This window comes from Catharus ustulatus, chromosome 7 (assembly GCF_009819885.2).
Source record: "Catharus ustulatus isolate bCatUst1 chromosome 7, bCatUst1.pri.v2, whole genome shotgun sequence".
NCBI lineage: Eukaryota > Metazoa > Chordata > Aves > Passeriformes > Turdidae > Catharus > Catharus ustulatus.
Genome location: NC_046227.1, coordinates 5,183,676 through 5,206,738, shown reverse-complemented (window position 1 = coordinate 5,206,738; position 23,063 = coordinate 5,183,676). Strand labels below are relative to the sequence as shown.

The 23,063-nt window shown below is 42.9% G+C and overlaps 1 protein-coding gene across 1 annotated transcript; it reads left to right on the top strand.

Annotated features, from left to right (window-relative positions):
• The first annotated feature begins 3,160 nt into the window (after nt 1-3,160).
• FRZB (frizzled related protein) lies at nt 3,161-22,064 on the top strand. Its single transcript, XM_033065332.1, has 6 exons — nt 3,161-3,656; nt 11,007-11,054; nt 15,336-15,401; nt 17,558-17,762; nt 17,937-18,000; nt 21,071-22,064. The coding sequence occupies exons 1-6, from the start codon at nt 3,203-3,205 to the stop codon at nt 21,176-21,178; spliced, it is 945 nt and encodes a 314-aa protein (XP_032921223.1). The 5' UTR covers nt 3,161-3,202; the 3' UTR covers nt 21,179-22,064.
• Nucleotides 22,065-23,063: the final 999 nt, after the last annotated feature.

Genomic DNA, 23,063 nt, shown 5'->3' with positions numbered 1-23,063 from the left:
AGTTATCCTGCCACCTCCTGCTGGAATTCATCCTCATGGTAGTCCAAGGCAACCAAGTTGGGTTTTTAAAATGGGGTTATGAGGGTGTAAGTTGGACCCCAGGCACTATGCACTGTTGTAGGTTACTGTGATTTTTGTGGGGAATAATAATTATTAATGATAATGATTGATAATAATAATAATAAAACAACCCACACCTTTTTCAGTAATTTTTGTACGAGCTATTCTAGAGGCAAATCCCTGCCTTAGGCCTCAACCCCACAGAGTTCTTGTTTATTCTAGGAAATGACTTTGTGTGATACTATGGACTGTTTTATTATTCTTTAAATTTATAGGTTTGTACCAACCCCCCAAAGTCTACCACGAAACTCACAGGCATGCAATGCTAATCTCAGTCTGCTGCCTGGGTATACTTTTATTAAGGAGTTCTTGCTGGTCATGCATGACATCAAGCTGATAGAATGATGGTACCATAATTTAACCAAGCCCTTTTGGAGTTATTCAAGATAAGGAATTTGACTGCTGTCACAACCCAGCCCCAGTGTTTTAGCACTGCCCTTGTTGATGGAAGCTGCAGAAAGAGATTTTTTTTTAATTCATAAATCTCCAGAAAGTAGTGGGAGAGAAGGGGGTAAAAATCCTGACAGCACCGTGGTAGCACCCAGAGTAAAAGCTACTTTGTATTTTGAGACTAGTGGAAAATTTCATATACCCCAGCACATGCTTTCTCAGCTAACATACAAACTCCCTAGCCACCATTTCCAGTATTTTACCTGTTATAGTTCCAGTTAGCAGTATTGGTGTTGTGCAGCACCTGCATGTGAAGAGACAGAGTAGGTTGGTAGTTTGCTTTTTTCCTCTAGCCATTTTATTTCCCTGCTAGTGTAGCTGTACCTGCAGAGCAGAGCACTGTAGCTGCATTTTGATAGCATGAAACCACAGCCCTCCTTTTCACTGTCCTTTTTTCTGCTTTACCAGACTCCTCGTGTTTAAAAAGGTGTCAAGACTGGCCACAGTGCTTCTGTATAACAGAAAATAACTTGGCACACACTGGGGGTGTAAATATTTACTTGAAATAGCAATGTTTCGGGTCAGTAAACAGATTGCCTAGTTGCAGCCAGAGGTGAATTTTTACCACCTTGTATAAGGTGATTTATAGTGCAGGCATTAAGAAGTAATGAATGCAGACAGCCCTGTGGGCCAGCAGCCCCCAGTCCTGCCAGCAGCCCGTTCTCTCCCAGGCATCCAGGATTCTCTCCCAGCTGCACCAGGAGCTTTGCCAGCAGAGCAGGGCAGTGGGCAGCACTGCCAGCTGAATGCATGGGAGCTATCTTCACACCAACACTGCAAAATGTGAAGCCAGGTTGCATAGGAATGTGTTTTAATGTTGGTGATCTCGTGGGGATGCCAGCATTTGCTGTTCTGAAAGGATTTTCAGGAATTTTACTGTTTAAATAAGGAAGTACAATGTCCTCTCATGTAGATCATGTAGACTTGAGGCTAAAAAATTAAAATTATGGACTTGATAGTATTATTGCAAGCATAGGAATATTGACTATTATCAGTGCTTTTTCCTGCAAAGCACATGAAATATCTTTAAAGCTGTTTTGTGTCATTATCAATTATCTATCTTTAAAAAAAATTCCAGAAATTAAATACAGAGGTGGGAGAATTTCATATTGAAGTAGAGAAGTATGCTCATTCGTGTCTATGAGTGCTCTGCATTGCTCTGGCTCATTTCCCAGCACTCATTCTCAGGGATGCACGGCTCTCACGCTCACAGCTGTCAGGTAAGGTCCCAATGTATTCAGCTCCCAACCAGCTGGGTAAGGTTTTTATTACACCATGTGCTTTTAAAACTTACATTGTTTTACACTGCTAGGGAAAACTCAAGCTTGAGGCTTTGCTATGACAAAATTTGAAGAGCTAAGAAGGTGAGTAAAAACAGCTCTGTCTCAAATTCCCCCTGCAGATGAGCAAGCTTCCTTTTGCTTGCCTTCATGGCTATTTTGCAAGCCTGGATGCAGGTGCAGGGTCATGGGCAGCCTGGCTGATGGCTCCTAAGGCTGTCACATGCACACGTGTGTGTGGACATTTCTGCCTCCCTATGAGGCTCAAATTTTCTTCTAGGAGTTCAGGGAACAAGGTTTTGTCCTTGAAATTAGCACCTGTGGAGGTGGGCAAATCAAAGGTATCTCTATTCCAATGGCCATATCACAACTCCTTGTTTGCTTGGCATGTGCCTTTGCTGGAACCAGGACACCAGCAGCTGAGTTAAAGGGATCAAGGTTTCATCTGCAGTCATAAAACTAAAAGCTGCAGAAAAGGCTTTCTAGGCTTGGGAGCCTGTGTTTGTGAGTCTGTGTCCATGGTTGCTTTCACAGCTTGTTCACATTTTTGGTCTGGTTTCTGAGTGTTGGCTTGTGGTAGGTGTGTTTTTACTCGCAGGTTTGATTTAGGGGCAGCAACTGGAATAATAAATGTGCGATCGAGCAGTTGCTCGTACGTTTAGAACTGGAAAGAATTTATTCAGCTAATAAATGTCAGCTTGTTTTCTCTGTGCAACCTGGTCAAGTGGAAGGCGTCCCTGTCCATGGCAGGGGCTTGGAACTAGATGATCTTTAAGACGATCTTTCCAACTCAAACTGTTCTGTGATCCTATGATTATATCAAGTCAGAACTCCCTTTATTGCGCCGCTGTTTTGCGAGGTATCTTAAACAATAAAAAAAAAAAGAAAAAAGTGAACCTGAAAAGAAAGCATCGCCAGCTGCTCAGCTGAATCTGCCTCATTTTTAAACCTTCTCAACATTATTACTAGTCCAAAATAGCGATGGGTGAGCAATGTCGTGCACAAATTAGCACGAAAAAAACCCAAGAAAGGACTTTCCTAAAATTGCATGAATGAATCTCCGAGCGCTTGGTCTGAAATCATATTTCAGTAGGTAAAACCAGTAAGGTTTTTACTTGGGGGAGAACTGAAGCACTCCGCCGAGGACGAGGCAGATCTCCCCGCGGCTGTTCCCAACAGCGATCCCCCCGCTCCCCGCGCAGGGCTCGCTCTCCTTTGTTCGGGCCGGGCCGCGGGCCGGAGAGAGGCGGGACCCCGCGGGGGCAGCGCGGAGGGGCCGGGCCGGGCGGGCGGAGCCGCCCCCGCGCCGCGCTCGGCCCGCTCGGCCCCTGCTCACCGTCGGGGCGGCCGGCATGTGGCGGGCCCTGCCGCTGCTGGCCCTGGCCGGGCTGCTGCTGCTGGGGCGGCCGCCGCCGGGGCAGGGGGCGGCCTGCGAGCCCGTGCGCATCCCGCTCTGCAAGCCGCTGCCCTGGAACATGACCAAGATGCCGAACCACCTGCACCACAGCACGCAGGCCAACGCCGTGCTGGCCATGGAGCAGTTCGAGGGGCTGCTGGGCACCAACTGCAGCCCGGACCTGCTGTTCTTCCTGTGCGCCATGTACGCGCCCATCTGCACCATCGACTTCCAGCACGAGCCCATCAAGCCCTGCAAGTCAGTGTGCGAGCGCGCCCGCGCCGGCTGCGAGCCCGTGCTGGTCCGCTACGGCCACGCCTGGCCCGACAGCCTGGCCTGCGACGAGCTGCCCGTGTACGACCGCGGCGTGTGCATCTCCCCCGAGGCCATCGTCACCGCCGAGGGCGCGGGTGAGTGCGCGGGGACCGGCCCGGGGACAATGGGGGCGGGCGGGGAGGGAGCCCGGCAGCTCTGCCTCCCCTCCGCCCGCTCTCGCCTTCTCTCTGCTCTGCCCTCCGCTCTTCTGATGGCTTCTCTCTGCCTCCAGCAGCCGCGTCGCTGCTGGAAAAGTTTGGCTGTTGGGCACGGAGTGTGTGTGACAAGTGACAGCCCCGCCGCCGTTCTGCGAGTGCGGGAGCTGCAGCAGCCCCCGTTCCGCACGAACGGGAAGCGTTTCCGCACCGCTCCTCGGTGATCCTCGGCAGGGAATGAAGAGCCGCCCAAGCGAGGGGCTCCCCCTCTTCCCCCCGCTCATCTCTGCTCATCCGCAGGTTGCTCCCCTCCCGCTCCACAGGCTGGGGAAAGAGCTGGGACCGGGGTGTCCCCACTCATTTCCTACGCCGGTGGTGGCACATGCACACCTGAAGGGGAGCAAACATGCCCATCTCAGTGGTTAGCACTGAAGGTACGGGTTTCAGCACAGGTTCCCCAGCAGATCCCTCTAGAATTACAGCCAGGTGAGGAGAGCAGCGAAGTGCAGCCTCCCTTTGTGTTTGGTTCCCAACATCCCTGAAGCGACCAGATGCTGCCTCCTGCACCCACACCAGCTCTAGAGCAGCCCTGGTGGTGGCTGACCCGTGTGGCCCCAGAGGGGCTGTTGGAGCTGCTCAGCTTTCTCACTGCATCCTGTTTTCTCCAGCTGAGCTCCCTGTGATCCCACAGGATGGCTGGTGCTGGGGGTCTGGCAACCTTCCAGCAGCACTGCCAGAGGCAGGAGCATCTCTGCACGGCCAGGTGAGGACTACTGGCTGCTCAGGCCACCACCGAGCTACAGACCTACTGTGGCTCAGGCATCCTGCTCTTGTCACAGCTGCCTTTGGGCTGGAGGAGTTGGCAGGACACTGCTGCAGTGTGGTGAAATACTTAATACGGGGAGCTATTGAACAGGAAATTAAAGCAAGCTAGTGGGTGGTTATCACGAGTGAGCTCTGACCTTCTACAAAGTGACTACAGTTCCTGCGTGTTTTCAGGAAAGCATTTGCTGCTGCTGGAACCAGGCTACCATTTTCCTTGATGCAAAGTTTCAGTGCTGGTGGCTCTGCCAGACTTCTCCATCAGAGGAGCTGAGAGCAGTACTGGGGTGGGTGGGAGAGCAGACCAGAGGCATCAGAGCAGAGCTGCACCCGTGCACCCCACGAGCTTGTTGTGCTGCTGCCTGTCTCCTTCAGTCCCTGCAGCTGCAGTGCTGGGAGCTCACTGACGGGCAGTGGATCTCACCTCTCTGTCCTCTGAATGAAAGGGGGATTTTTCATGCTGTGCTCAGCACAGTATTTTACTGTGCTGCTGTCCCACGACCAAATGCTTTATGTGTCCTACTGCCAGTAATGCCAAACTCTGTAATTCCTGTTTTCTTCTCCTAACAAAATATCATGCTTCGGTTTCCTGACCGTGCTCCCCAGCTCAGCCTTCCCAGGTAAGCTGTTCTCTCCATTTCCATTTATTTACAGGCCAGACAAACCCTACTCCATCTCTGACTCTATTCTCTTACCCTCTGCACGTCTTGAAACCTCCATACCTTGGTATCTCCAGCCATTACTGCTATGTCTGACTTCTAACTGTTTCCCTCTTGCTTTTTCCTTCTTTTTTCCCCAGCCCATGAACCCAGCCATCTATTTTTGCCATCAGCTGCTGCTCTCTGAGGGCTACAGTCCTGCTGGGGTAATTTTGGGGAGACATGGTTTTGAACACCAAGCACCTTCTCTGCAGCATTGAGGTGCTTTCAAAACCACCTTAAATGGCTCCAGCATGAGCAAGGTTTGGCAGGTCTGCAGCGATTTGAAAGCAATCACATTCAAATCTGGAGGGAGGAAGCTTGGCTGAAATCGCCCCCGAGTTACCTATTTCTGAGGACCTCAGCAGTACAATAACCTCTTTGAGGGATTCCAGGGCCAGATCCATGAAAACTCTCTTTCAGTGAATGAGAACCTGATGACATTCTCATTTCTGGGCTGAATATTTTGAACTGATGCATTATGCACCAGACTGAAAGAATCCTTCTTGAGGGAATAAAACTGTTCTTTTAGAAAGCAGAGGGAAGGATTCCTGTTCTAGGGAGAGGTAAGGTGAACACTTCCAAATCTAATTCTCCAAATAAAAACTTACTGCTCAGTAGAAGACACAAATAACCAAGTACCTGATGAGTAGTGTGCAGAATACCTGCTCTTATGTGCTTTTATTTATCTCCTAAACATTCTAGCCCCTTCTGCTGTCTGTAAACTACACCTAATAGAGAGGCAGAAATATAATCCATTGTTTCATGGCTTTCTGTAGAAGGGGCTTTTTATGTTCTTGGGAAGTGAAATCTTGTTTTTGCTTTCATTCTTTTGCTACCTGTAACAGGGTTTTACTGTTTCCTTTCCTCTTGAGGTTTCTGCATCATTGCTGGTGAACATTGGAACATTTGTCCTGTCCCCTCTGTAAGGGAGCAGACTTAAAGATGATGTAGTCAGTGTTTGTCCTGGTCAGAGCAGGGAGGGTTCACAAGCCCAATTTCCATCAGTTATATTCCCTGCATCCCAGTAGCCTGTGACTGTTGCAAAATATGGAGGAGCTATGGTTGTTAAAATCTGTGATAAATCTCAGTAAGAAGTTCACTTTGAGGCAAAGTCCACCACAGACATCTCCTAGGACCTCTTTCCATTTGAGGTCAGGTGGTGAGAAAGATCTGGACACTCCCTGTCACAGGACCAAGGGGCTGGTGAAGGGGTGAAGCAGCTGCTGCAATGTCTGTGATGGAGAAAGCTGACAACAGTGCTGTGTTGTGTTTTGGGCTCAGTTAGAGGAGTAGCCCACCCCCTGGGCTTGTGCTGGTCTCCAGAACATGAGTGGGAGTGTATGTTTCTCCATTTTTCATTCTCTCTGGGTTCCTTTGCAGCCAGAAAACAGAGGGATGCTGCAGGCATGGTGTGGGTGTTCTGGAGGCGAGTGTGGTGCTGAATGTTTGGGCTTTCTGTGGAGGATCCAGCAAATCATCATCCAGGATGGAGGATGGAAGAGCATCTTGACAATACATTCACACCCCAGAAGTGAGATTAGTGCATGCTAATGTTTGAGGTCTCCTGTGGCATTTATCCCACATCCCTGTCCTGTGCTTTTTAGAGGTGAAAGTGGTTCTGCTTGCAGACATTAGTACAAGCTGTCTTACATCTCTGAAGCTTGCTGATTACTTGCTCCATATATTTCAGTCTTCACATGCGTGTGCTTATTCTTCTTCCAATATATCAGATCATCTGCTTCCCTCATTCGGGACCCTGTCAAACCTTCTTAGGTCTGTGAAGCAGCAGGAACTGCTGAGGGACAAAATTGTCTCAAATCTAGAATTTCAGAGGCAGGACCTGTCTTTTTTGCAGGTAATATGTGGCCAATGTTGGCGTTGGGATGCTAAATAAAAAAGCATCTTCCACACATATCCTTGGCTGCTACTGCCTAGCAGAGTGTTTATGTCTCAAGTGAAATGTTTATTCCTGTTTTGAAGAGGGAACTAGCAACAAAACCAGAGCAATGTGTTGGAAGACAGATTTGTCAGGCAGGTTGTCTCACCATATCTTAGTTAGATAAGAGTATAGCTTGAATAAGAGAATTAGTAAGAGAATTTAAATCTTAATGAGGATAGCACCAATGGTATTAGATGCTCACTACAGTTCAGCTGCCTTTGTAGGCTGGGTCTCCTGGATTTTGCAGTCTAAGCATTTAGTCAATACCAAATGTCATTAAAACCTGGTGGGATTTGTTATGAGGACTATGTTATGTGCAACAGCCATGTCGCTGACTGTTCTACAACTTGGAGCTTGAGTTCTTTGCATTAAATGTTAACTAGGTTCAATTTTCCTAACACTTGCCTTTTCCATGCATGTTTTTGCAACCAACTTAGCAAAGATCCTCACTGTATTAAGAGTTGAAATAAATGACAGTGAATTAATTCATTGTGGAAGGATTTCTTAATTAATGGGGCTCACAGATCTCAATCTGAGGAAGGTGCCCAAGCAGCAGCCACTGGCTGTGGTTTAGTTTTTTGGAGCATGCTGCCTGGAGTGGCTTCAGTAATAGCTAGGTCAAAATCTTTAACCATAATGACAACCAGGATTGTGTTACTTTTGGCCTTCCTCTGCTTTTTAACATTTTTACTTGTTTAAACAGTGATACAGGAAAGGTATTTGCTCAAAAGTAGGTATTGCCAAGTTGTTTCTCTTTTTCAAACCTCTCATCCAAATCTGTTGTTGCAGGCATTGTTATTTTGTACACTTACTGTGCAAGTGACTTTTGTTTAGCTCTCATTGTTAGTGTTTTGTTTTGTTTTGTTTTTTTAATATAGAATTCCTCTGGAAAGCAATTAATTAAGATGGCATATTGGAAAAAACAGTTTCGATTTTGTCCCCTGCTCCTAAACAAAATTTAATAGGAAACTTTTGGACTGGACCTCTGGATAGTATTCCCCTCTTTGGCAATCCTGCTAATTATTACTGAAAGGTATTTGTTTCAGAAAGATTTTGCATTGCACAGATAAAACTTGGCAGAGGGTTTGCCCATGAAGAGAAGTGGAGCAATAGGAAGTCAAGGATTTTGGGGTTTTTTAAATAGCTTTTTTCCCTTCCCTCTGGAGGTCTCAGCAGTCCTGGGCATCTCCTCACAGCTGCTTTGTTGGGTGCTACTGGGTTGGGGTGGGACAGGTGACCTGGCAGTGCAGAATTAAGAGATGTGTTCTGTTGCAATTTGGGTAAAAATAAGCTATGTACCTAGGAGTGTATGGGAATATCTGGCCCAAAGCAGGTTAGTTCCATGCTGTTGGCAGGACCAGGTTTATGCTGGCTGTGTCAAGTGCTCACCTCCCTGTGTTGATGTGAGCTCAAAAGACATTTCCTCAGCCAGCACCCGTGAGCACCACACTCCACATGGGCCAGGGAAGGCTGGGAACCCTTTACTGGGCTCTGGTTTATTTTGAGTTGCAATTTCAATGTGAATTGGGCTGCTTGGATCCAGCCTTGGTTTAGGTAGGGACAGTGCACTTCAGGGCTTCTTTTTCCTTCTGTGGATGGAAGGAAGATGGTAAACATTTAATGTGATGCTTCTCTTGTCTTCTCCATGATGAAGATTTTTTTTCTGTCCCCAGTAACAATTTTGATGGAATGGGGAATATGCTTTGAAGGTATGAACAAACTATCCCTGAAATTCCTGTTTTGGTAGGAATTTTAGCTTGCTGGGCCACAGGAAAAACCAGAGGGGTTGGCTTGGTCATATGGAGATGGCCTTCAAGAAAACCTGAGGATGTGGCAACTGAGTGGGAGGCAGTGAATCTGGAGAGCTTTCTCTGTAGGGCTTTGGGATGCCCAGAGTGGTAAAACATATGAGGCCAGTCTCTGTGGCTGGTGGCTGGAGGGTTTTGCAGACTTTTTGTCTGTATTTGGGGCAAATGGGAGGATTATTAGCCCACAGACCTGAGTGCTCTCTGTGCTTTTACCACATCAGAAGGAATTGTAGATTTAAAGCTAGAGCTTGGCTGAATGAACAAGATAATTGGCCCAGGAGAGGGAGAATGAGAAGTGTGGTTATCCTTTTGTTTACCATTTGGAAGAGGGAAACCATTTCTTTTCCTCTTTCTTCACATCCTGGAATACCAGAATGCATTTGGTACAATATAAAATGCATTCTTAATGCATTGAGAATGACTCTGGTGAATAATGAAAATCAAACATGTAAGTAAGAACCAGCTTGTATAGTTTGACTTGTTACAAGGCAGCATGGAGAATGTTCAGAGGTTCTATGGAAGTCCTTGATTGCAAAGATCAGATTGGCTCCATTAAAATGTTGGGTTTTTTCTATAGACTAAGATCCTGTGCTAGTTTGGAGCTTTCTTTGCAAGAAAATGGATGTGATGTTTTATTGGCAACAAGATATTGAATATAAAAGGGCATCTATTCAATCTTTCTATGCTATTTTCTATACCATTTGCTCTTTATGCTGGTTAGAATAATTATTCCTGAAGTCTCAAATTTTTTTTTAAGTTAATTGTTATGTGAGGGAATTAGTTGTTTTTCAGTTTTACTCTTGCCCTGACTGTGATTTAGCTGCATCCTCATTTATGTAAATGAAGTTTCATGTTGCTATGAGTAGTATAAGTATTCATGGAGATTTTATTTTTTTTTTTTAAACAAGGATGGCAAAATTAGAAGGTTAGCTAAGTAATATTGTTTTTCTTGTAAACAAATATTTACAGAATTTGTGATTAAATAATGATCCTGGCCCTTAAAATTTAATCCACACATCTAAAGTCATCATGAATACTGAGCACCGTGAGTGTCCTGGGCTGTTTTACAGCAAATGCAGCTCAGGCTGCAAGAGAGGAGTTTTTGTTACATTTGTTCTACCTTGCAAAAGCAGTGGCCTTGCCCCATGATTAAGAATCTAAGAAAGATGATTGCAGGATTCCAGAATTGGAAGAGCAGCACAAATAACTAAGTGTGCAAAATTACAGATGGACTTTTTCTTTGAAAGCTCATTTGTTTTTCCATTTTATGTGCCATTCTAATAAAGTATCCTGCCTCTCTCCCAGTTCTTGTTCCTCTTGCATTTATTTTGTCCTTAGCTCATTCAAGGTTATATGCATTATATACTTGTTTTTAATGATTAAATATATGTATAAACCCATTAAATTGTGTGATTCAGTAAATAGGATTGAAATGATGCATTTTACTGATGTGGTACATACTCCACTTATGAATGTGTCTGAAAGCAGTTCTTTGGGCATAGTGCCTTTTTAAACTTCTGTTCCTTATCTGTCCTTCAGCGTAATCAGTGTGTTTTTAAACTGAGGGGAAGGTCTGAAACATTTATTTTGGCATTTACTTCAACACTATGACTGTGGTTGGTTGATTTGATTTCCTCAGTAACCAAAAACATCCCCCAAAGTAATTTCTCCTTCATCATCTAATTAAATGCAAACACTACACGTGTTTTCTGTAGGTGATCAAAATTCATGGCATAAATGTCAACCCTTGTCTGAAACCTGCCAGTCTGTAGCAATGGAAATGGGATATTTAGTCTGCTTCAGCATTTAACATGATATGCTGGATTAATGTGAAATTTGGGTAAAACTTTGTGTCAACTTTAGTGGACTGACTTCTAGAGTATTACAAACTGTTTATTAGTAAAGTTATTAAGTTTCCACATACTAAATGTTAGAGAAAACATTGTGATGTATGTGTAGTGAAGTAATCCAGTATTAAATATACTAACATTTCTTTACATGTTTTACAAATCCATGCCAGATTTCCCTATGGATTCTAATAATGGCAACTGTAGAGGTGCCGGCATTGGTAAGTACATTTTTATAAAACTGTATAATGAGCTGTAGACTTTCAAATCCTTTAGATATTTAATTCAGAGGGGTACTAAGCAATACATACTTAAAGACTTAGTCTTGACTGAGAATACTGTAGATTGTGCTTCTGCATTCTATGGGCAGGTGGGGTTTGGGGCTGTCCATCCAAGCAAGAGGGCTGTGCTGATTTTATTAAAAGTTTTGTCTTGAACAGAGAGAGTAATCATTATTTTGATTTTGAATTTTTCCCTGGGCGAAACCAGTGAAGATAATGGTCCATTCTGACCTTGAAGTTTTCAAATTAAATTCAGTACTCTTTGTAGATAATGGCAATATTGCATTAGCCTGAGGAAGCTGGGGATGGCACCTATTCCAACAAGTCTCCTGGTGCTTTTTGTTTCTGTTTTGGTTTTGCTGGAACTGATTAAAACCCCTTGGGCATTACCACTACTTGCCAATGCAAAGCAACAAAGCCCAGGATGGTATATAATAATTACAGGAATGTGAATATTTTGCTCAAGCAAGCCAATGAGTGTAGATTTCCTTGAATTTTATTATGATTCCATCCTAAGTTCTCCTCTTAGGTCTTTGTCAAGAAATTGAGGCTTGGAAGCCTAGCATTGACCTCCCTGTCTTTCCTTCTGCAGAGGTGCTGATGAACTACAGAGTGCTCTGATGTTCACTTCAAGAGTATAAACACCTAAGCATGGTTGTTGAATCTCATTAGATACCTATATATATAAAATTTCAGCAGTAAGCTCTGTGACCAAATTGCAAAATGGTATTAATAATGCCCAGTTTATAATACAGTTAAAAAATTTAATCAGTATGTGAAAACTGCTTTATTGGTGCAAAATGTTCTTTAAATCACAGTGCATACCCTCTAGAAACCCAGGTACAGTTAAAAAAATTCATAAAAGCAAGACTCTTAACAAGCTTTGCTTTAATTTGTCTTGAGCATATGTGTAAAGATATTTGTTACTAATGTTAGTGTCTTTATTGTTTGAAGCCATTTTCAGTTGTGTGGCATTGAGAAAGTATTTCATGCTCAATGTGGACTGTACAAAGAGCATACAAGCTTCACATTGAGTATGAAAGCAAAGCTGTTTGCTCTCAATGTCACTTTTTATCAAAACTATCAAGCATATCTTTACTGCTGCCTTTCCATAGGCATGTAGAGGGCATACAATTCCAATGAGTGACCCTGCAGGGGAAGAGGAAAATTTCAGTCATATTGTTACATATTGTTGTGATGCTTTTCAATGATGGAAGCAAAACCAGACCTACAAAAATGCCATAGTTTGGGGGTTTTTTTTTGTTGTTTTTTAAAATCCCAGACCTAAAAGAATCCCATAGAAAATAGGGTGAGGATGCACAGAAAAATTGCTGATGCAATATGTACTAATATCACTACCTCTTACTGTGCATACATGATTTCTTGTTCAATGTGCTGCATCTGTTTGAACTGACAAACACAGTTGGACCACCTAAAAGACCATGTTTCAAAGTGGCTTTATTTATATGTTCAGTAAAGTAAATCTGCAGTTTTGCCATTGTAAATAGAGAGTTTTTGTTTGTTTGTTTTGCAAGTAGCAAACAGATTTTTTTTTTTTTAAGAAATCCCATTCTCAGCTTTGTGGTTTCTGCATCTTACTGCTTCTGCTGCTGTGCATGGTCACAGGGAACAGTCCTCCTGGGTTATCCCTATTTGAGAGACCTTTTTTCCATGGCAGTGTCTGCTGGCAAAACTTTCCCTCCAAATCTGTATGGGGTTTTTTGGGGAAACCTTTTTTACCTCTGTGGCAGTGAACTACAGTGTTTTCTGCTTCATCCCACGCTCCTCAAGTCTCTTAGAAAGTTTTCTAGAGTGTTTTTTTTTTGTATCCTTTGTTTCTCTGGGAAGTATTTGCCAGGTTTGAGTGCTTGTGCAGGTCAGTATCACAGCCAGGTTCTTGATCATGGCACATATATTTAAGATGACACACATATTTCTTGGTAGCAATCCACGGGGAAAACCATTCTTCAGTGCAGTCCATGTCTTTTGGCATTTACAGAGTGAAGTTTTCAAAGACAGAGATTTTGAGCACTTGGTAGTACTCTATTTAGTTGCAAAGAAATTTTAATGGCTAGCTGTGATCTCAGTCAAAGCCAGTGGGAGCCTCTGCTGCCTGTCTCTGCTTGGGACACACCATTTTTGTGGTCTCAGAGCTCTTCTGGTAATTCTGGCAGCTCCTGAGGAGCCTGTCAGGTAGGATGGGATTTTCCCTCAGCATCAGGCAGTGCAGAACATTTTTACAGCCACCTTTTGTGGGTGTTGCTGCTCCCTGGGGCAAGGTCAGCATTTACCTTCCTTTGAAAGTCGCTGTACCAGGAGTTGGGAGAGAAGAATTGCTTCTGGCTCTAACTTTCTGACTGACCTTGGGAAATTACTTTTGTGTTAGTTTCTGCATCTCTAAATAGTAATTGGGAATAATGCAGCATTTTGTACAGTTCTTTTAAATGTAAATTTAAAAAGCATGAGGGTGACTAGGAGGTTCTTCAATAAGAACACAAGCACTATGTAGAAATAGAACTAGACTAATAAAGTATATTCTGAAATTAATAAAGTAAGCCTTAAAACTGAAGGAAATGTGAGACTGTGTTTGTGTTACAATTTAGTCTATTTTATTTTACCTGGGACACAGTGCAAAGTACTGTAGAGCAGGAGAATGTAGTGTAATGTAAGTTGTTGGATTTATGTTGTTGGACTGAGTTGCCTGTGATGAGCCTGGGTCACAGGAGCAGATCTTCTGTGCTCTGTTTCAAGACAGCTTTAAAAGGAGCTATAGTTTGGCCTGTAATATCCATGAGCTCACAAAGGCAGAAGGGAAGCCAAAAATCACTTCCCTGCTCTGCTTTTGTTATTTTAACACAAACACATCGAAAAGTTAAAGTCTGTAGGACTCTATATATAGATTCCTGAGGATGTGTTTGAAATTCAAGGAAATAATATGCTTTTCTTTGGAAATGTTTTCCTTTTTCCTGTTTTTCTTTTTTTTTGTATTTTCAACTACAAAAATTCCTCCAATGGAAAATAAATAATGATTTGAGAGGTCGATAGCCCTATGATTCCATCTCCTTTTATTTTTTTTTTTAATATCCAGGAATCTTATATAGCAAATAAAAGTTCTTTTTCAGAGTCTTCATGTTGATTTAACTAAATCACTAGCTTATAGGCATTGATATTTAGAGTGATGGTGTACATAAATAAGCTGCATTAAATCTACTTCCATTTATGCCAAATCAAATGTCAAAATAGATGGCCATGCATGTGTGAAACTGGGATCTGCTGTTTGAAATTACTCCACCAAACCATGCTAGTGCAAAATAAGTAAATATTTGGAGTAGAACAGCCAGCCCTGAAATACCAGTGGTGTTAATGAACACCACTGTGGGTCTGGAGCTTCAGTGTTAGCATACCCTGGGCACTAATGAAAATGTTTTTACCTCTCAGAGTTCCCAGCTGTCTGGCATCTGCACCTCTGGAAATGCTGCTCTGACAGGGCTCATTTGTGTTGTTTTTTGAAGGCTATCCCTCTGCCCACAGGGGCTAAGAATTTCTCTGTTTTCATTAAACTTGGGCTTCTGGGTCATAATAAAATGGTGTAAAATTTACACAGTTCCTAATGGTGAATTGGATGGACCTCTCAGCAGCCTGATCTAGTTGAAGATGTCCTTGGATGGCCTTTAAAGGTCCCTTCCAATGCCAGCTATTCTATGAATGCCTGCTAGCCAGAATATCCCAGTTTGCTGAACTAACCTGAGGTACACAGTATTCAAAAAATGTTCACTCATGCACTGCCATAGTATTTTCTTTCTGTGTCTCTATTACAATTTGCATGATAAAAGGAACAGAAAGGAGGGAATTCCTTAAGTCTAGTACAGAAGAGAGAACAGCATTGCAAGGATGGAATTACAGCACTATGAGCACAGGATTGTACCTTGAATTGGCTTAAAATGATGATGTTGTCACTTCAGAGTCAAAGTCTGTGTGTCTTTGTTGTTGTGTTGTGGTTTGGGTTTGTTTGTTTTGGTTTTTTTTAATTTCAGTATGTCAAGTTTTCTCCTGAAAAACATTTAAGGTCTCATGGACAGTCCCACATCTCCCAGCAGAACAGACCAGGAATGCCCTGTGGTTTCAGCGAAATTTTTGTTAGGTGTGAGCTGAAGGTTTGGGCAAGATTTGTCACTGAACACACGCTCTTTTCTTTCTAAACAAAGCTTTCTGTTTCTGTAGACCGCTGCAAGTGCAAGCCTGTAAAAGCCACCCAGAAGACTTACCTACGCAACAACTACAACTACGGTGAGAGCAGCTGCACAGCCAACCCCCTGATGCTTTCAGGCTGCAGGAGGGGGAAAGTTGTCATTAAAAAAGCCCAAAAAGTTCACAGTTACTGGTGGTAACCCAGTCTTGCTTACTGCAGGAGGAAGGTGTGGTCTGAAACATTTCCAAATTGGAAGGGTGAAGGGGATTAGTTTAGTGTGTTAGTACAAGAGTATCTTTGTTTTTTTGGTGCAGGCTGTTGGGGTTCTCTAGTGTGAACAGTGATGCAACAAAAATGGAATTGTGGGCTGCTGTGCCTGAACTGCCTCTGTGATTCCAATAGACTCAGCTTTTGCAGAAGGGGATGTTTCTAGTAGCTTTCATGCTCACTAGCTCTCCATGAGATCTAGCAGGTTTTTTTCCTTCTGGTGTATCTAAGCCCAGCAAACAGCATCTTGCCAGCTGTGGTGTGCTGTCAGTGACACCTGTAAGAGTGCACATGTTCTGCTCTTCAGGTGTATCACAGCTCCAGGCTCATATTTTAATTCATACTGTTTGTTTCAAGCAAATTAGGCCAATGAAGCCACCCTTCCTTATTACAAAAACCAGGCCTTTTTAAACATTTAGGCCTTTACCAGTTACACAGTTTTAGATCATAACAAACATAATCCAACCAACCACCAACCACCACGATGTGATCATGTGATGGTTCTATAACTTGTGTTTCTACCTCTGGTTCAGCTGAGTCTCTCTCCCACAGTCCTTTTCTGCTTAACCAAAGTAGCAGGTCTGAGCCATGATTTTACAAAGGTAACAAGGCCCTTATTTTATTAGCCCTTTCCTATATGCAAGACTTCCTTTTTTCCCAATAATCAGGCGAAGAGCCTTAGGTTCAGTGAATTTTAAGGCTTTATTTAAAGGGTAGTAGATTGTATAATATTTATTAGGATTATGCATATATAAAACCAGCGTCAGACAATCTTCTTTTAAAAATATTTGCTGTTAAAAGTTAAAAAATTGTGACTATTCCAACACTTTTTTGGTCTCTCATCAGTTTTATGTTGTTTTGGTGGATTTGTTTATAAAAAAAATAGAGTGACTGTTCTCTAGTCAGAAACTGCATATGGCAAAGTCATTGAGCATGCTCCTGTCCATTTTCTCAAACTTTTGAAATTAAGTAGGTTTCAAAAGGCATTTGAAATATCTCTAAGGCAATATTTTATTTTGAGATCTTTAAAGGTTTTGAGAAAGGGAATCACTTAGGGTAGATTGTGCGTACTGGATGCACAAGTTGTTGTTTGTTGGCAGCTGTATTTAATGTGCCTGCAATAGTACATGCTGGTTAAGGGTTGTTATGGGCAGTGCATGTGAAGTGAGATGTGTAAGTCCATGGTTTTCCTTCTCCTGTATTACCTATTTCACGTAGGAGACATTTGGAATTTGGGGTGTCTCCTGTTTGTAGTGTGGAAAGGGATTCTTGTTCGCAGGCTGTGAGTGATGTGGCATTCTCCAGAACCATGACCTCTGGGTTTGCATTTGCATGTGGTATCAGTTCACTGGTCACCACGAGAGAATGAAAAGCTTTGCCTTTGAAAGGCAACCTTTCCTCCTGTGCAACTTAAGGCAAAAAAGAAAGGGCAAGAGAGGGAACAATTGGAGAGGTCATTGGGTCAAGATCAGGAGCATTTGAAGTTCATAAAGAGCAGAGCAGATTAGTGCTGGGTCACTGGAGAGAATAAAAAAGGTAAGGGCCTGTCATCCAGCAGAAGTAGTGACATGAGAAGTTTTAATGCACATTCACTTTTTGTGTGAGGTTCAGAGTGATAAAGTTTGCTTGTCTGGACTGCAGTTAGTCAAAGAGGGGACAGCCACAGCTCAAAGGAGAGGGAGAGCATAGAAATAGATTTAATAAATTTAACGTGGAGTAGGGAGGATGAAAGGAAGGAAGTCAAAGGCCACCTTAAACAGGATGTAAATTGAGCTGGTACATAACTCCTGCTCCTGACCGTATTATTGAGAGTCCCACTGAGCTACCTGGAGCTCTTGGTGGAGGGTGAAGTAATGAAGGGAAGAGATGGAGGCAGAGACATTGCAGGAGTTCAGCTAAGTCTCTGATAAAGAGGTCACCAAGAACAGCTTGGGAGTGACCTGCATTATCTGCTGCTTCTAACAAGGCTCTTTTTGGCTTTTCCCAGTCATTCGGGCCAAAGTGAAGGAGGTGAAGACTAAATGTCACGATGTCACTGCAGTCGTGGAAGTCAAGGAGATCCTGAAATCTTCCCTAGTGAACATTCCAAAGGACACTGTAAACCTTCACACGAATTCTGGCTGCCTGTGCCCACTGCTCAGTGCCAATGAAGAATACATCATTATGGGCTATGAGGACAAGGAGCGCTCCAGGTGACTCTGTCATGAGGCTGAACGTCAGAGCTAAGAGGGAGGAGAGCTTGGTGTGGGGGTCTGTGCATCTCCTCCATGGTATTCAGGGAGGGCAAGGCTCTCTGCAGGCACAGAGGTCTCATTTTTGGGTGGCACAGCCTCTTGGTGGAGTAACTGGTTGTCTCTGTTGTGTAGGTTACTCTTGGTGGAAGGCTCCATAGCTGAGAAGTGGAAGGAACGTCTTGGTAAAAAAATAAAGGTAAGAAAACATCTCACCAGAAGTCAAATGTTGTGGGTGCCATAAAACATCTACCTGTCTTTTCAAAATCAGGGAAGAAAATGCTTATGCTGCCTCCAGTTAATTAATATCATGTAAGAAAAGCTAACTTGGTGTGTTATTTGCTGTATTACTTAGAACTGGATGCTGAGTAAAATAAAGGGATGCACTGAATTACCCCAAAGTATCCCAGTGCAGCAGCAGTCAAAACCTCTGTCTCAAAAAATCAAATAGTAGGAGTTTTTTAAATCTGTAGGCAAGCTGTGCATTCCACAACACACACCTGCTTAGTTGGGGTTGTGGTATGAATTAAAAAAAAAAAAAAAAAAACAGAACAGACCAGGGAGTTTTACAAATGTTTTTCAGACTGAAATCAAGATTATACTTTTTAAAGTTTAATATTCTTTAAGTAGAGTTCTGCTCTCACCAAATTTCATGGATTAGCAACTATTTTAAATTTTTAACTATTTTAAATCCACCTTCCTGACTGGCTGAGGGAGGAACCTGATGGGGAAGTCATGGCATGGCATAGTGGAAGCAATGAGCTCAAACACAAATCATGTATTATAGAATCATGGAATGATCTGGGTTGGAAGGGACCTTAAAGCCCATCTTGTCCCACCCCCTGCCATGAGCAGGGACACCTTCCACTATCCCAGGCTGCTCCAAGCCCTGTCCAACCTGGCCTTAAACACTTCCAGGGATGGGGAAGCCACAGCTTCTCTGGGCAACCTGTGCCTCACCACTCTCACAGGGGAGAATTTCTTCCATATATTTAATTTAATCTAATCTAATGTCTGTCACTTTAAAACCATTACCCCTTGTCTTGTCATTACATATTGGTGATAGAGAGACAGGAATATCTGAGTTTGGATCAGAAGCCAATTTTATTCAGTATACAAGGGGTTTGAATAGGATTTTATTTGTATGGCAATTATATAGGGTTCTTTTTGTGGGAACAGTTTCCCACTGGTTCCACATTCTTCATGACATTATGTCACTTGGTAATATTATCTTAAAGTTGAAAACATTATCTGTAAAGTTTCCCAACATGTTTTTTGGTCACTTCTTGCCCAGGAAGAATTTATCTGTGTCTGTCTCTCCCACGGTTTTTGCTCCATCAGGCCTAAGATATCAGGCCCCTTTATCAGTTCCATTGTGCTCTCTGTTTTATTCCCTGTAATTACATGCTCTTGTGAAAAGTCCTTCTCTATGACTCTTGTAGGTCCTTTAGGTACTGGTAGGTACTCTAAGATCTCCCTGAACCCTTCTCCAGGCTGAGCAACCCCAACTCTCTATATGAAAATGTATTCTGGATTTTTTTAGTTACTTAAATGTTTTCTAATGCCTTCCAAGTTCTGGAAACATTTTTATGTTTCGATATGCTGCAAAAGTATCAGTGTTTTTGGCATTGTTAGGAGTGTCACTTTAAACAGAATATTATTTTAACACTTTTCCTCAGCCATTCATTTCCCATAATTGTTGTGCCTGTGCAAACCAGTCTTCTCTTCCACTCAGCACTTTCTTCATCAATGTAAGGGTCACTGGCAGGAAAATACTGTTGTGTTTATAAAAGCAAGATTTTCTGTGCACATTTGTCACACCAGTGGAGATTACAGGAGTGAAAAGATACAGGGATCTTGATTCAAGTTGTAGTTTGATTTGGCAGAATCCTAGGAAATCCAGTGCTGCAGAGAAAATACCATGTCAGCCATGGGCTGACTTCTGCTCAGTTTCAGTTCTTGGGTGGTAACCTCATTTGTTGGAATGTTATGGGGAACACACTTACTTTTTCATTCACTTCCTTGTCATCTCTAATCTGCTGCCTCTGCCTTTGCACCCACCCTGGGGGTGTTGAGGACCCTGCGACATCACAACCCACTTATCATCATCATCCTCCTTCCCAAGAGCATCAAGAATTGTGCTAGCTATATTTATTATGTCTTTTATTTTTACTGTGATTCCTATTGCCTGCAAAAATAAAAGTAAATAACATTATTTCAAAGGTGAAGCCCCCTTGTGCTGAAGCCACTATGCCTCGTATCAGACCCTTCAGAGGCTACAAGAAGGTTTAGCTGAAGTTTAGTTTAGAAGTGTCCTACTTTGGAGGACAGGTGTCTGCTGAGAAAGGCAGGAGCTTCTCTTTGAAATGGAGAATGTAAACCCCCTCCCTCCAAATTATTATAATTTTGAAATCAAGGGGCTTTCAGGCAAAAATATGGGAATTAGGAATAACAGTTCTTTACTAGGGAAATTAAAATAGAAATACAGTACTACAAAGAAACAAACCCCAAACCCTGACACAGTCAGAGTACAACCTGACACCCGTCAGGCAGGGTGTTGGTAGCAGTCCCATTAAATGGTGGCTGCATCCTCCTGCAGTGACAGATGTGATTCAGTTGGAGCAGTGCTCCTGTACAAGGTGCAGTTTCCCTCTGGAGGTCCAGTGTTGATGTGGAGAAATCCGGTTTTCCTCTGGAGTCCAGTGGAGAAAGGGGCTCCCTTAGTGTCCCAAAACCTCTGTTTTTATCTTGGTAAGAAATGTTGGGCTCTTCCCCCTGGCTGGAGGAACTTCCAATGGGATGCAGTAATTTTATCAGTGCCACAGTGGGACTCAATGGGCCATTAGCAGAAAATGACTGGCTGGAGGAAGGATGGGTTGTGAAAAGATAAAGAACAATGCCCTGCCTGGTTTCAATGGATGGCCCATTAGCAGAATATCTGCCGTGGAGATAAGGATCACTGCCCCCACCCTCAACAGATGGTGATAGAATAGATACCTTTTATCACACTCTGTGTTGTAACCCAAGACAAGAAATTATTTAAACAATTTCCCTATTTAAATGACATTTCCCAACAAGCTCTCATCGCACCTTTGAGCCCTGCGCGGGGTGATGTGGTGAGAACAGCACCAATTCTTCTGCTTTTGCTGCTGGTTGTGAGCATGTGGTAACCTCTGCTGGGTGCTGTAACCTCTGCTGGGTGTTGTAACCTCTGCTGGGTGCTGTAACCTCTGCTGGGTGCTGTAACCTGTTTGCCTTTCCCTCTGCAGCGCTGGGATCAGAAGCTGCGGCACCTGGGCAAGGGGAAGGGAGAGCCCAGCCACGACGCGGCTCCGAGGGCTGGCGGTGCCAGCAGCGCCCGGCAGGCACGCAGCTGAACCTGGGATCTGCAGGGCACATGCAGGGGACTGTCTGCCAAGACTTCACTGTTGGAGCAGCCAAGGAGAAATTGCACTATTGCACGTTATATTCTATTGTTTACTACGGAATAATGTTTTAGCTTTTATTAGTTTTTGTTCTCCCTCTTGTTTTTTCCGCCTTTTTCTTTTTGGATATGTGCAAGTTCTGGAAATGTATTTTTTTTTCTGTTACTAAGAACTGTAGAAAACTGCCCTTATGAGATGAAGAAAGGCAAGGACATATTCGATTTACCTTTTTTATCTCCTGAATCTTCTTTGGGAGAAAATTCTGATGCAAGCAGGGATGAAATCTGGCAAAGACCATTGCTTAAAGTCATGACTCACACTGGCTTTCCCTGTTCACTCTTTCTTGGTCACTGTTTGCTGAAACTTGCTCTGTTCTGTTATCTGGGTTTAAGTGTATCATTTTTTATTCTGAAATATAATTCTGAAATACATAAAAATCTTTTTCTTAAGAGAACTGTTTGAATCAGTACAGCTTTATTAAGTTTTCTTAGAGATAAACAACTTGTATAAGGCAGAGTCTAACTTTAAATATTTCCTGCAATAAACACAATGTGCATGTACACAGGGAATCTGGGTTTTCCAGTGCTTTGGACCTTAAAGGAAAGATTGTCTAGTTCTGTAACCATAATTTATAACATGCTTCTTCTCTTATAATGGCAGTTTTTTCCCCCTTTTCTCAGCTGAGTTATAGGAGTAGACACACTCACCAGGCCTGCTTCTCAGTACAGGTCTGCAGTTTAGCCTTTTGATTTTGTGGTGTTATTCTTAAATCCTTGCCTATATAAACAAATGTTCAATCTCAGTAACATATGTCCAATAAAAGAATTGTAGTTGCCAACACAGACCTTACCTGAACCAACATCATATTGCTAATACTACTCTTGAAAATATAAAAACAAACAAAAAAAAGCCCTAATTTTTGTGCTTTAATAGAATTCTTTGCAGATGGTGCCAACATATTTAAAATTATCTTCGTTTTTCTACTCTTCCCTGCTTAAAAGAAATTAAAATGGGGTAATCAAAGAGCAATCCTCCTTGGCTTAGTCTGGCTCTCCTTACAAAGAGCAAGTGATTGTTGTGTTGTAGCTGTCAGTCCTGTCTTTAGTACTCTAGGGCTGCTTTCAGTAAAAACACAGTGTTGAGTTGTTGGGTGGTTTGCAAAGATGATGATGGTAAGTAGGACAGAAGTATCTGGGAATATTATATTATAATAATGCTGTTTCAAGATTTCAGTTAAGAACCAGCAGTCTTGGGACAGGTTTTCCATTGGGCTAGATAGCAAGAAAGTTGAAAAAGAACAACATCCTGCAACACTCAAATTTTTATTTGTAATTAAAAATAAAGGGATAATTTAGGGAAAAGATGGGTTCTGAAAGCTGGCAGAAAGTTACTAATCCTCCAGGTACTAAATCCTCAGTATTTTCTCAGAATCAGACAGATCACAGAATTATTTAGGTTGGAAAAGACCTCCAGGATCATCAAGTCCAAGCTTTGATTGATCTCCACCATGTCAACTACGTGCCATGTCCAGTCTTTTCTTCAAGACCTCCAGGGATGGTGACTTTAACAAGTATTTCTGCTGAGTTGGTAAATGATGGAACAATTTTTAAAGCTGGGAATAGCTTGTTAAATAATGTTGAAAACCTCATTATTTACCCCAAAGCACCCACTGAAGTCACGTGGATGAGTGCTGGAATTGCAGAGTCTGCACTCATCCTGCCATGTTCTGCTATGAAAAAGAATTGTGAAATCATAAAACCGTGTTAAAGATGTGGAAAATCCCCAGACAACTGGGAGTTTTCCCTTTGCTAGCCACCACTTCTGAAGGTGGCCTCTC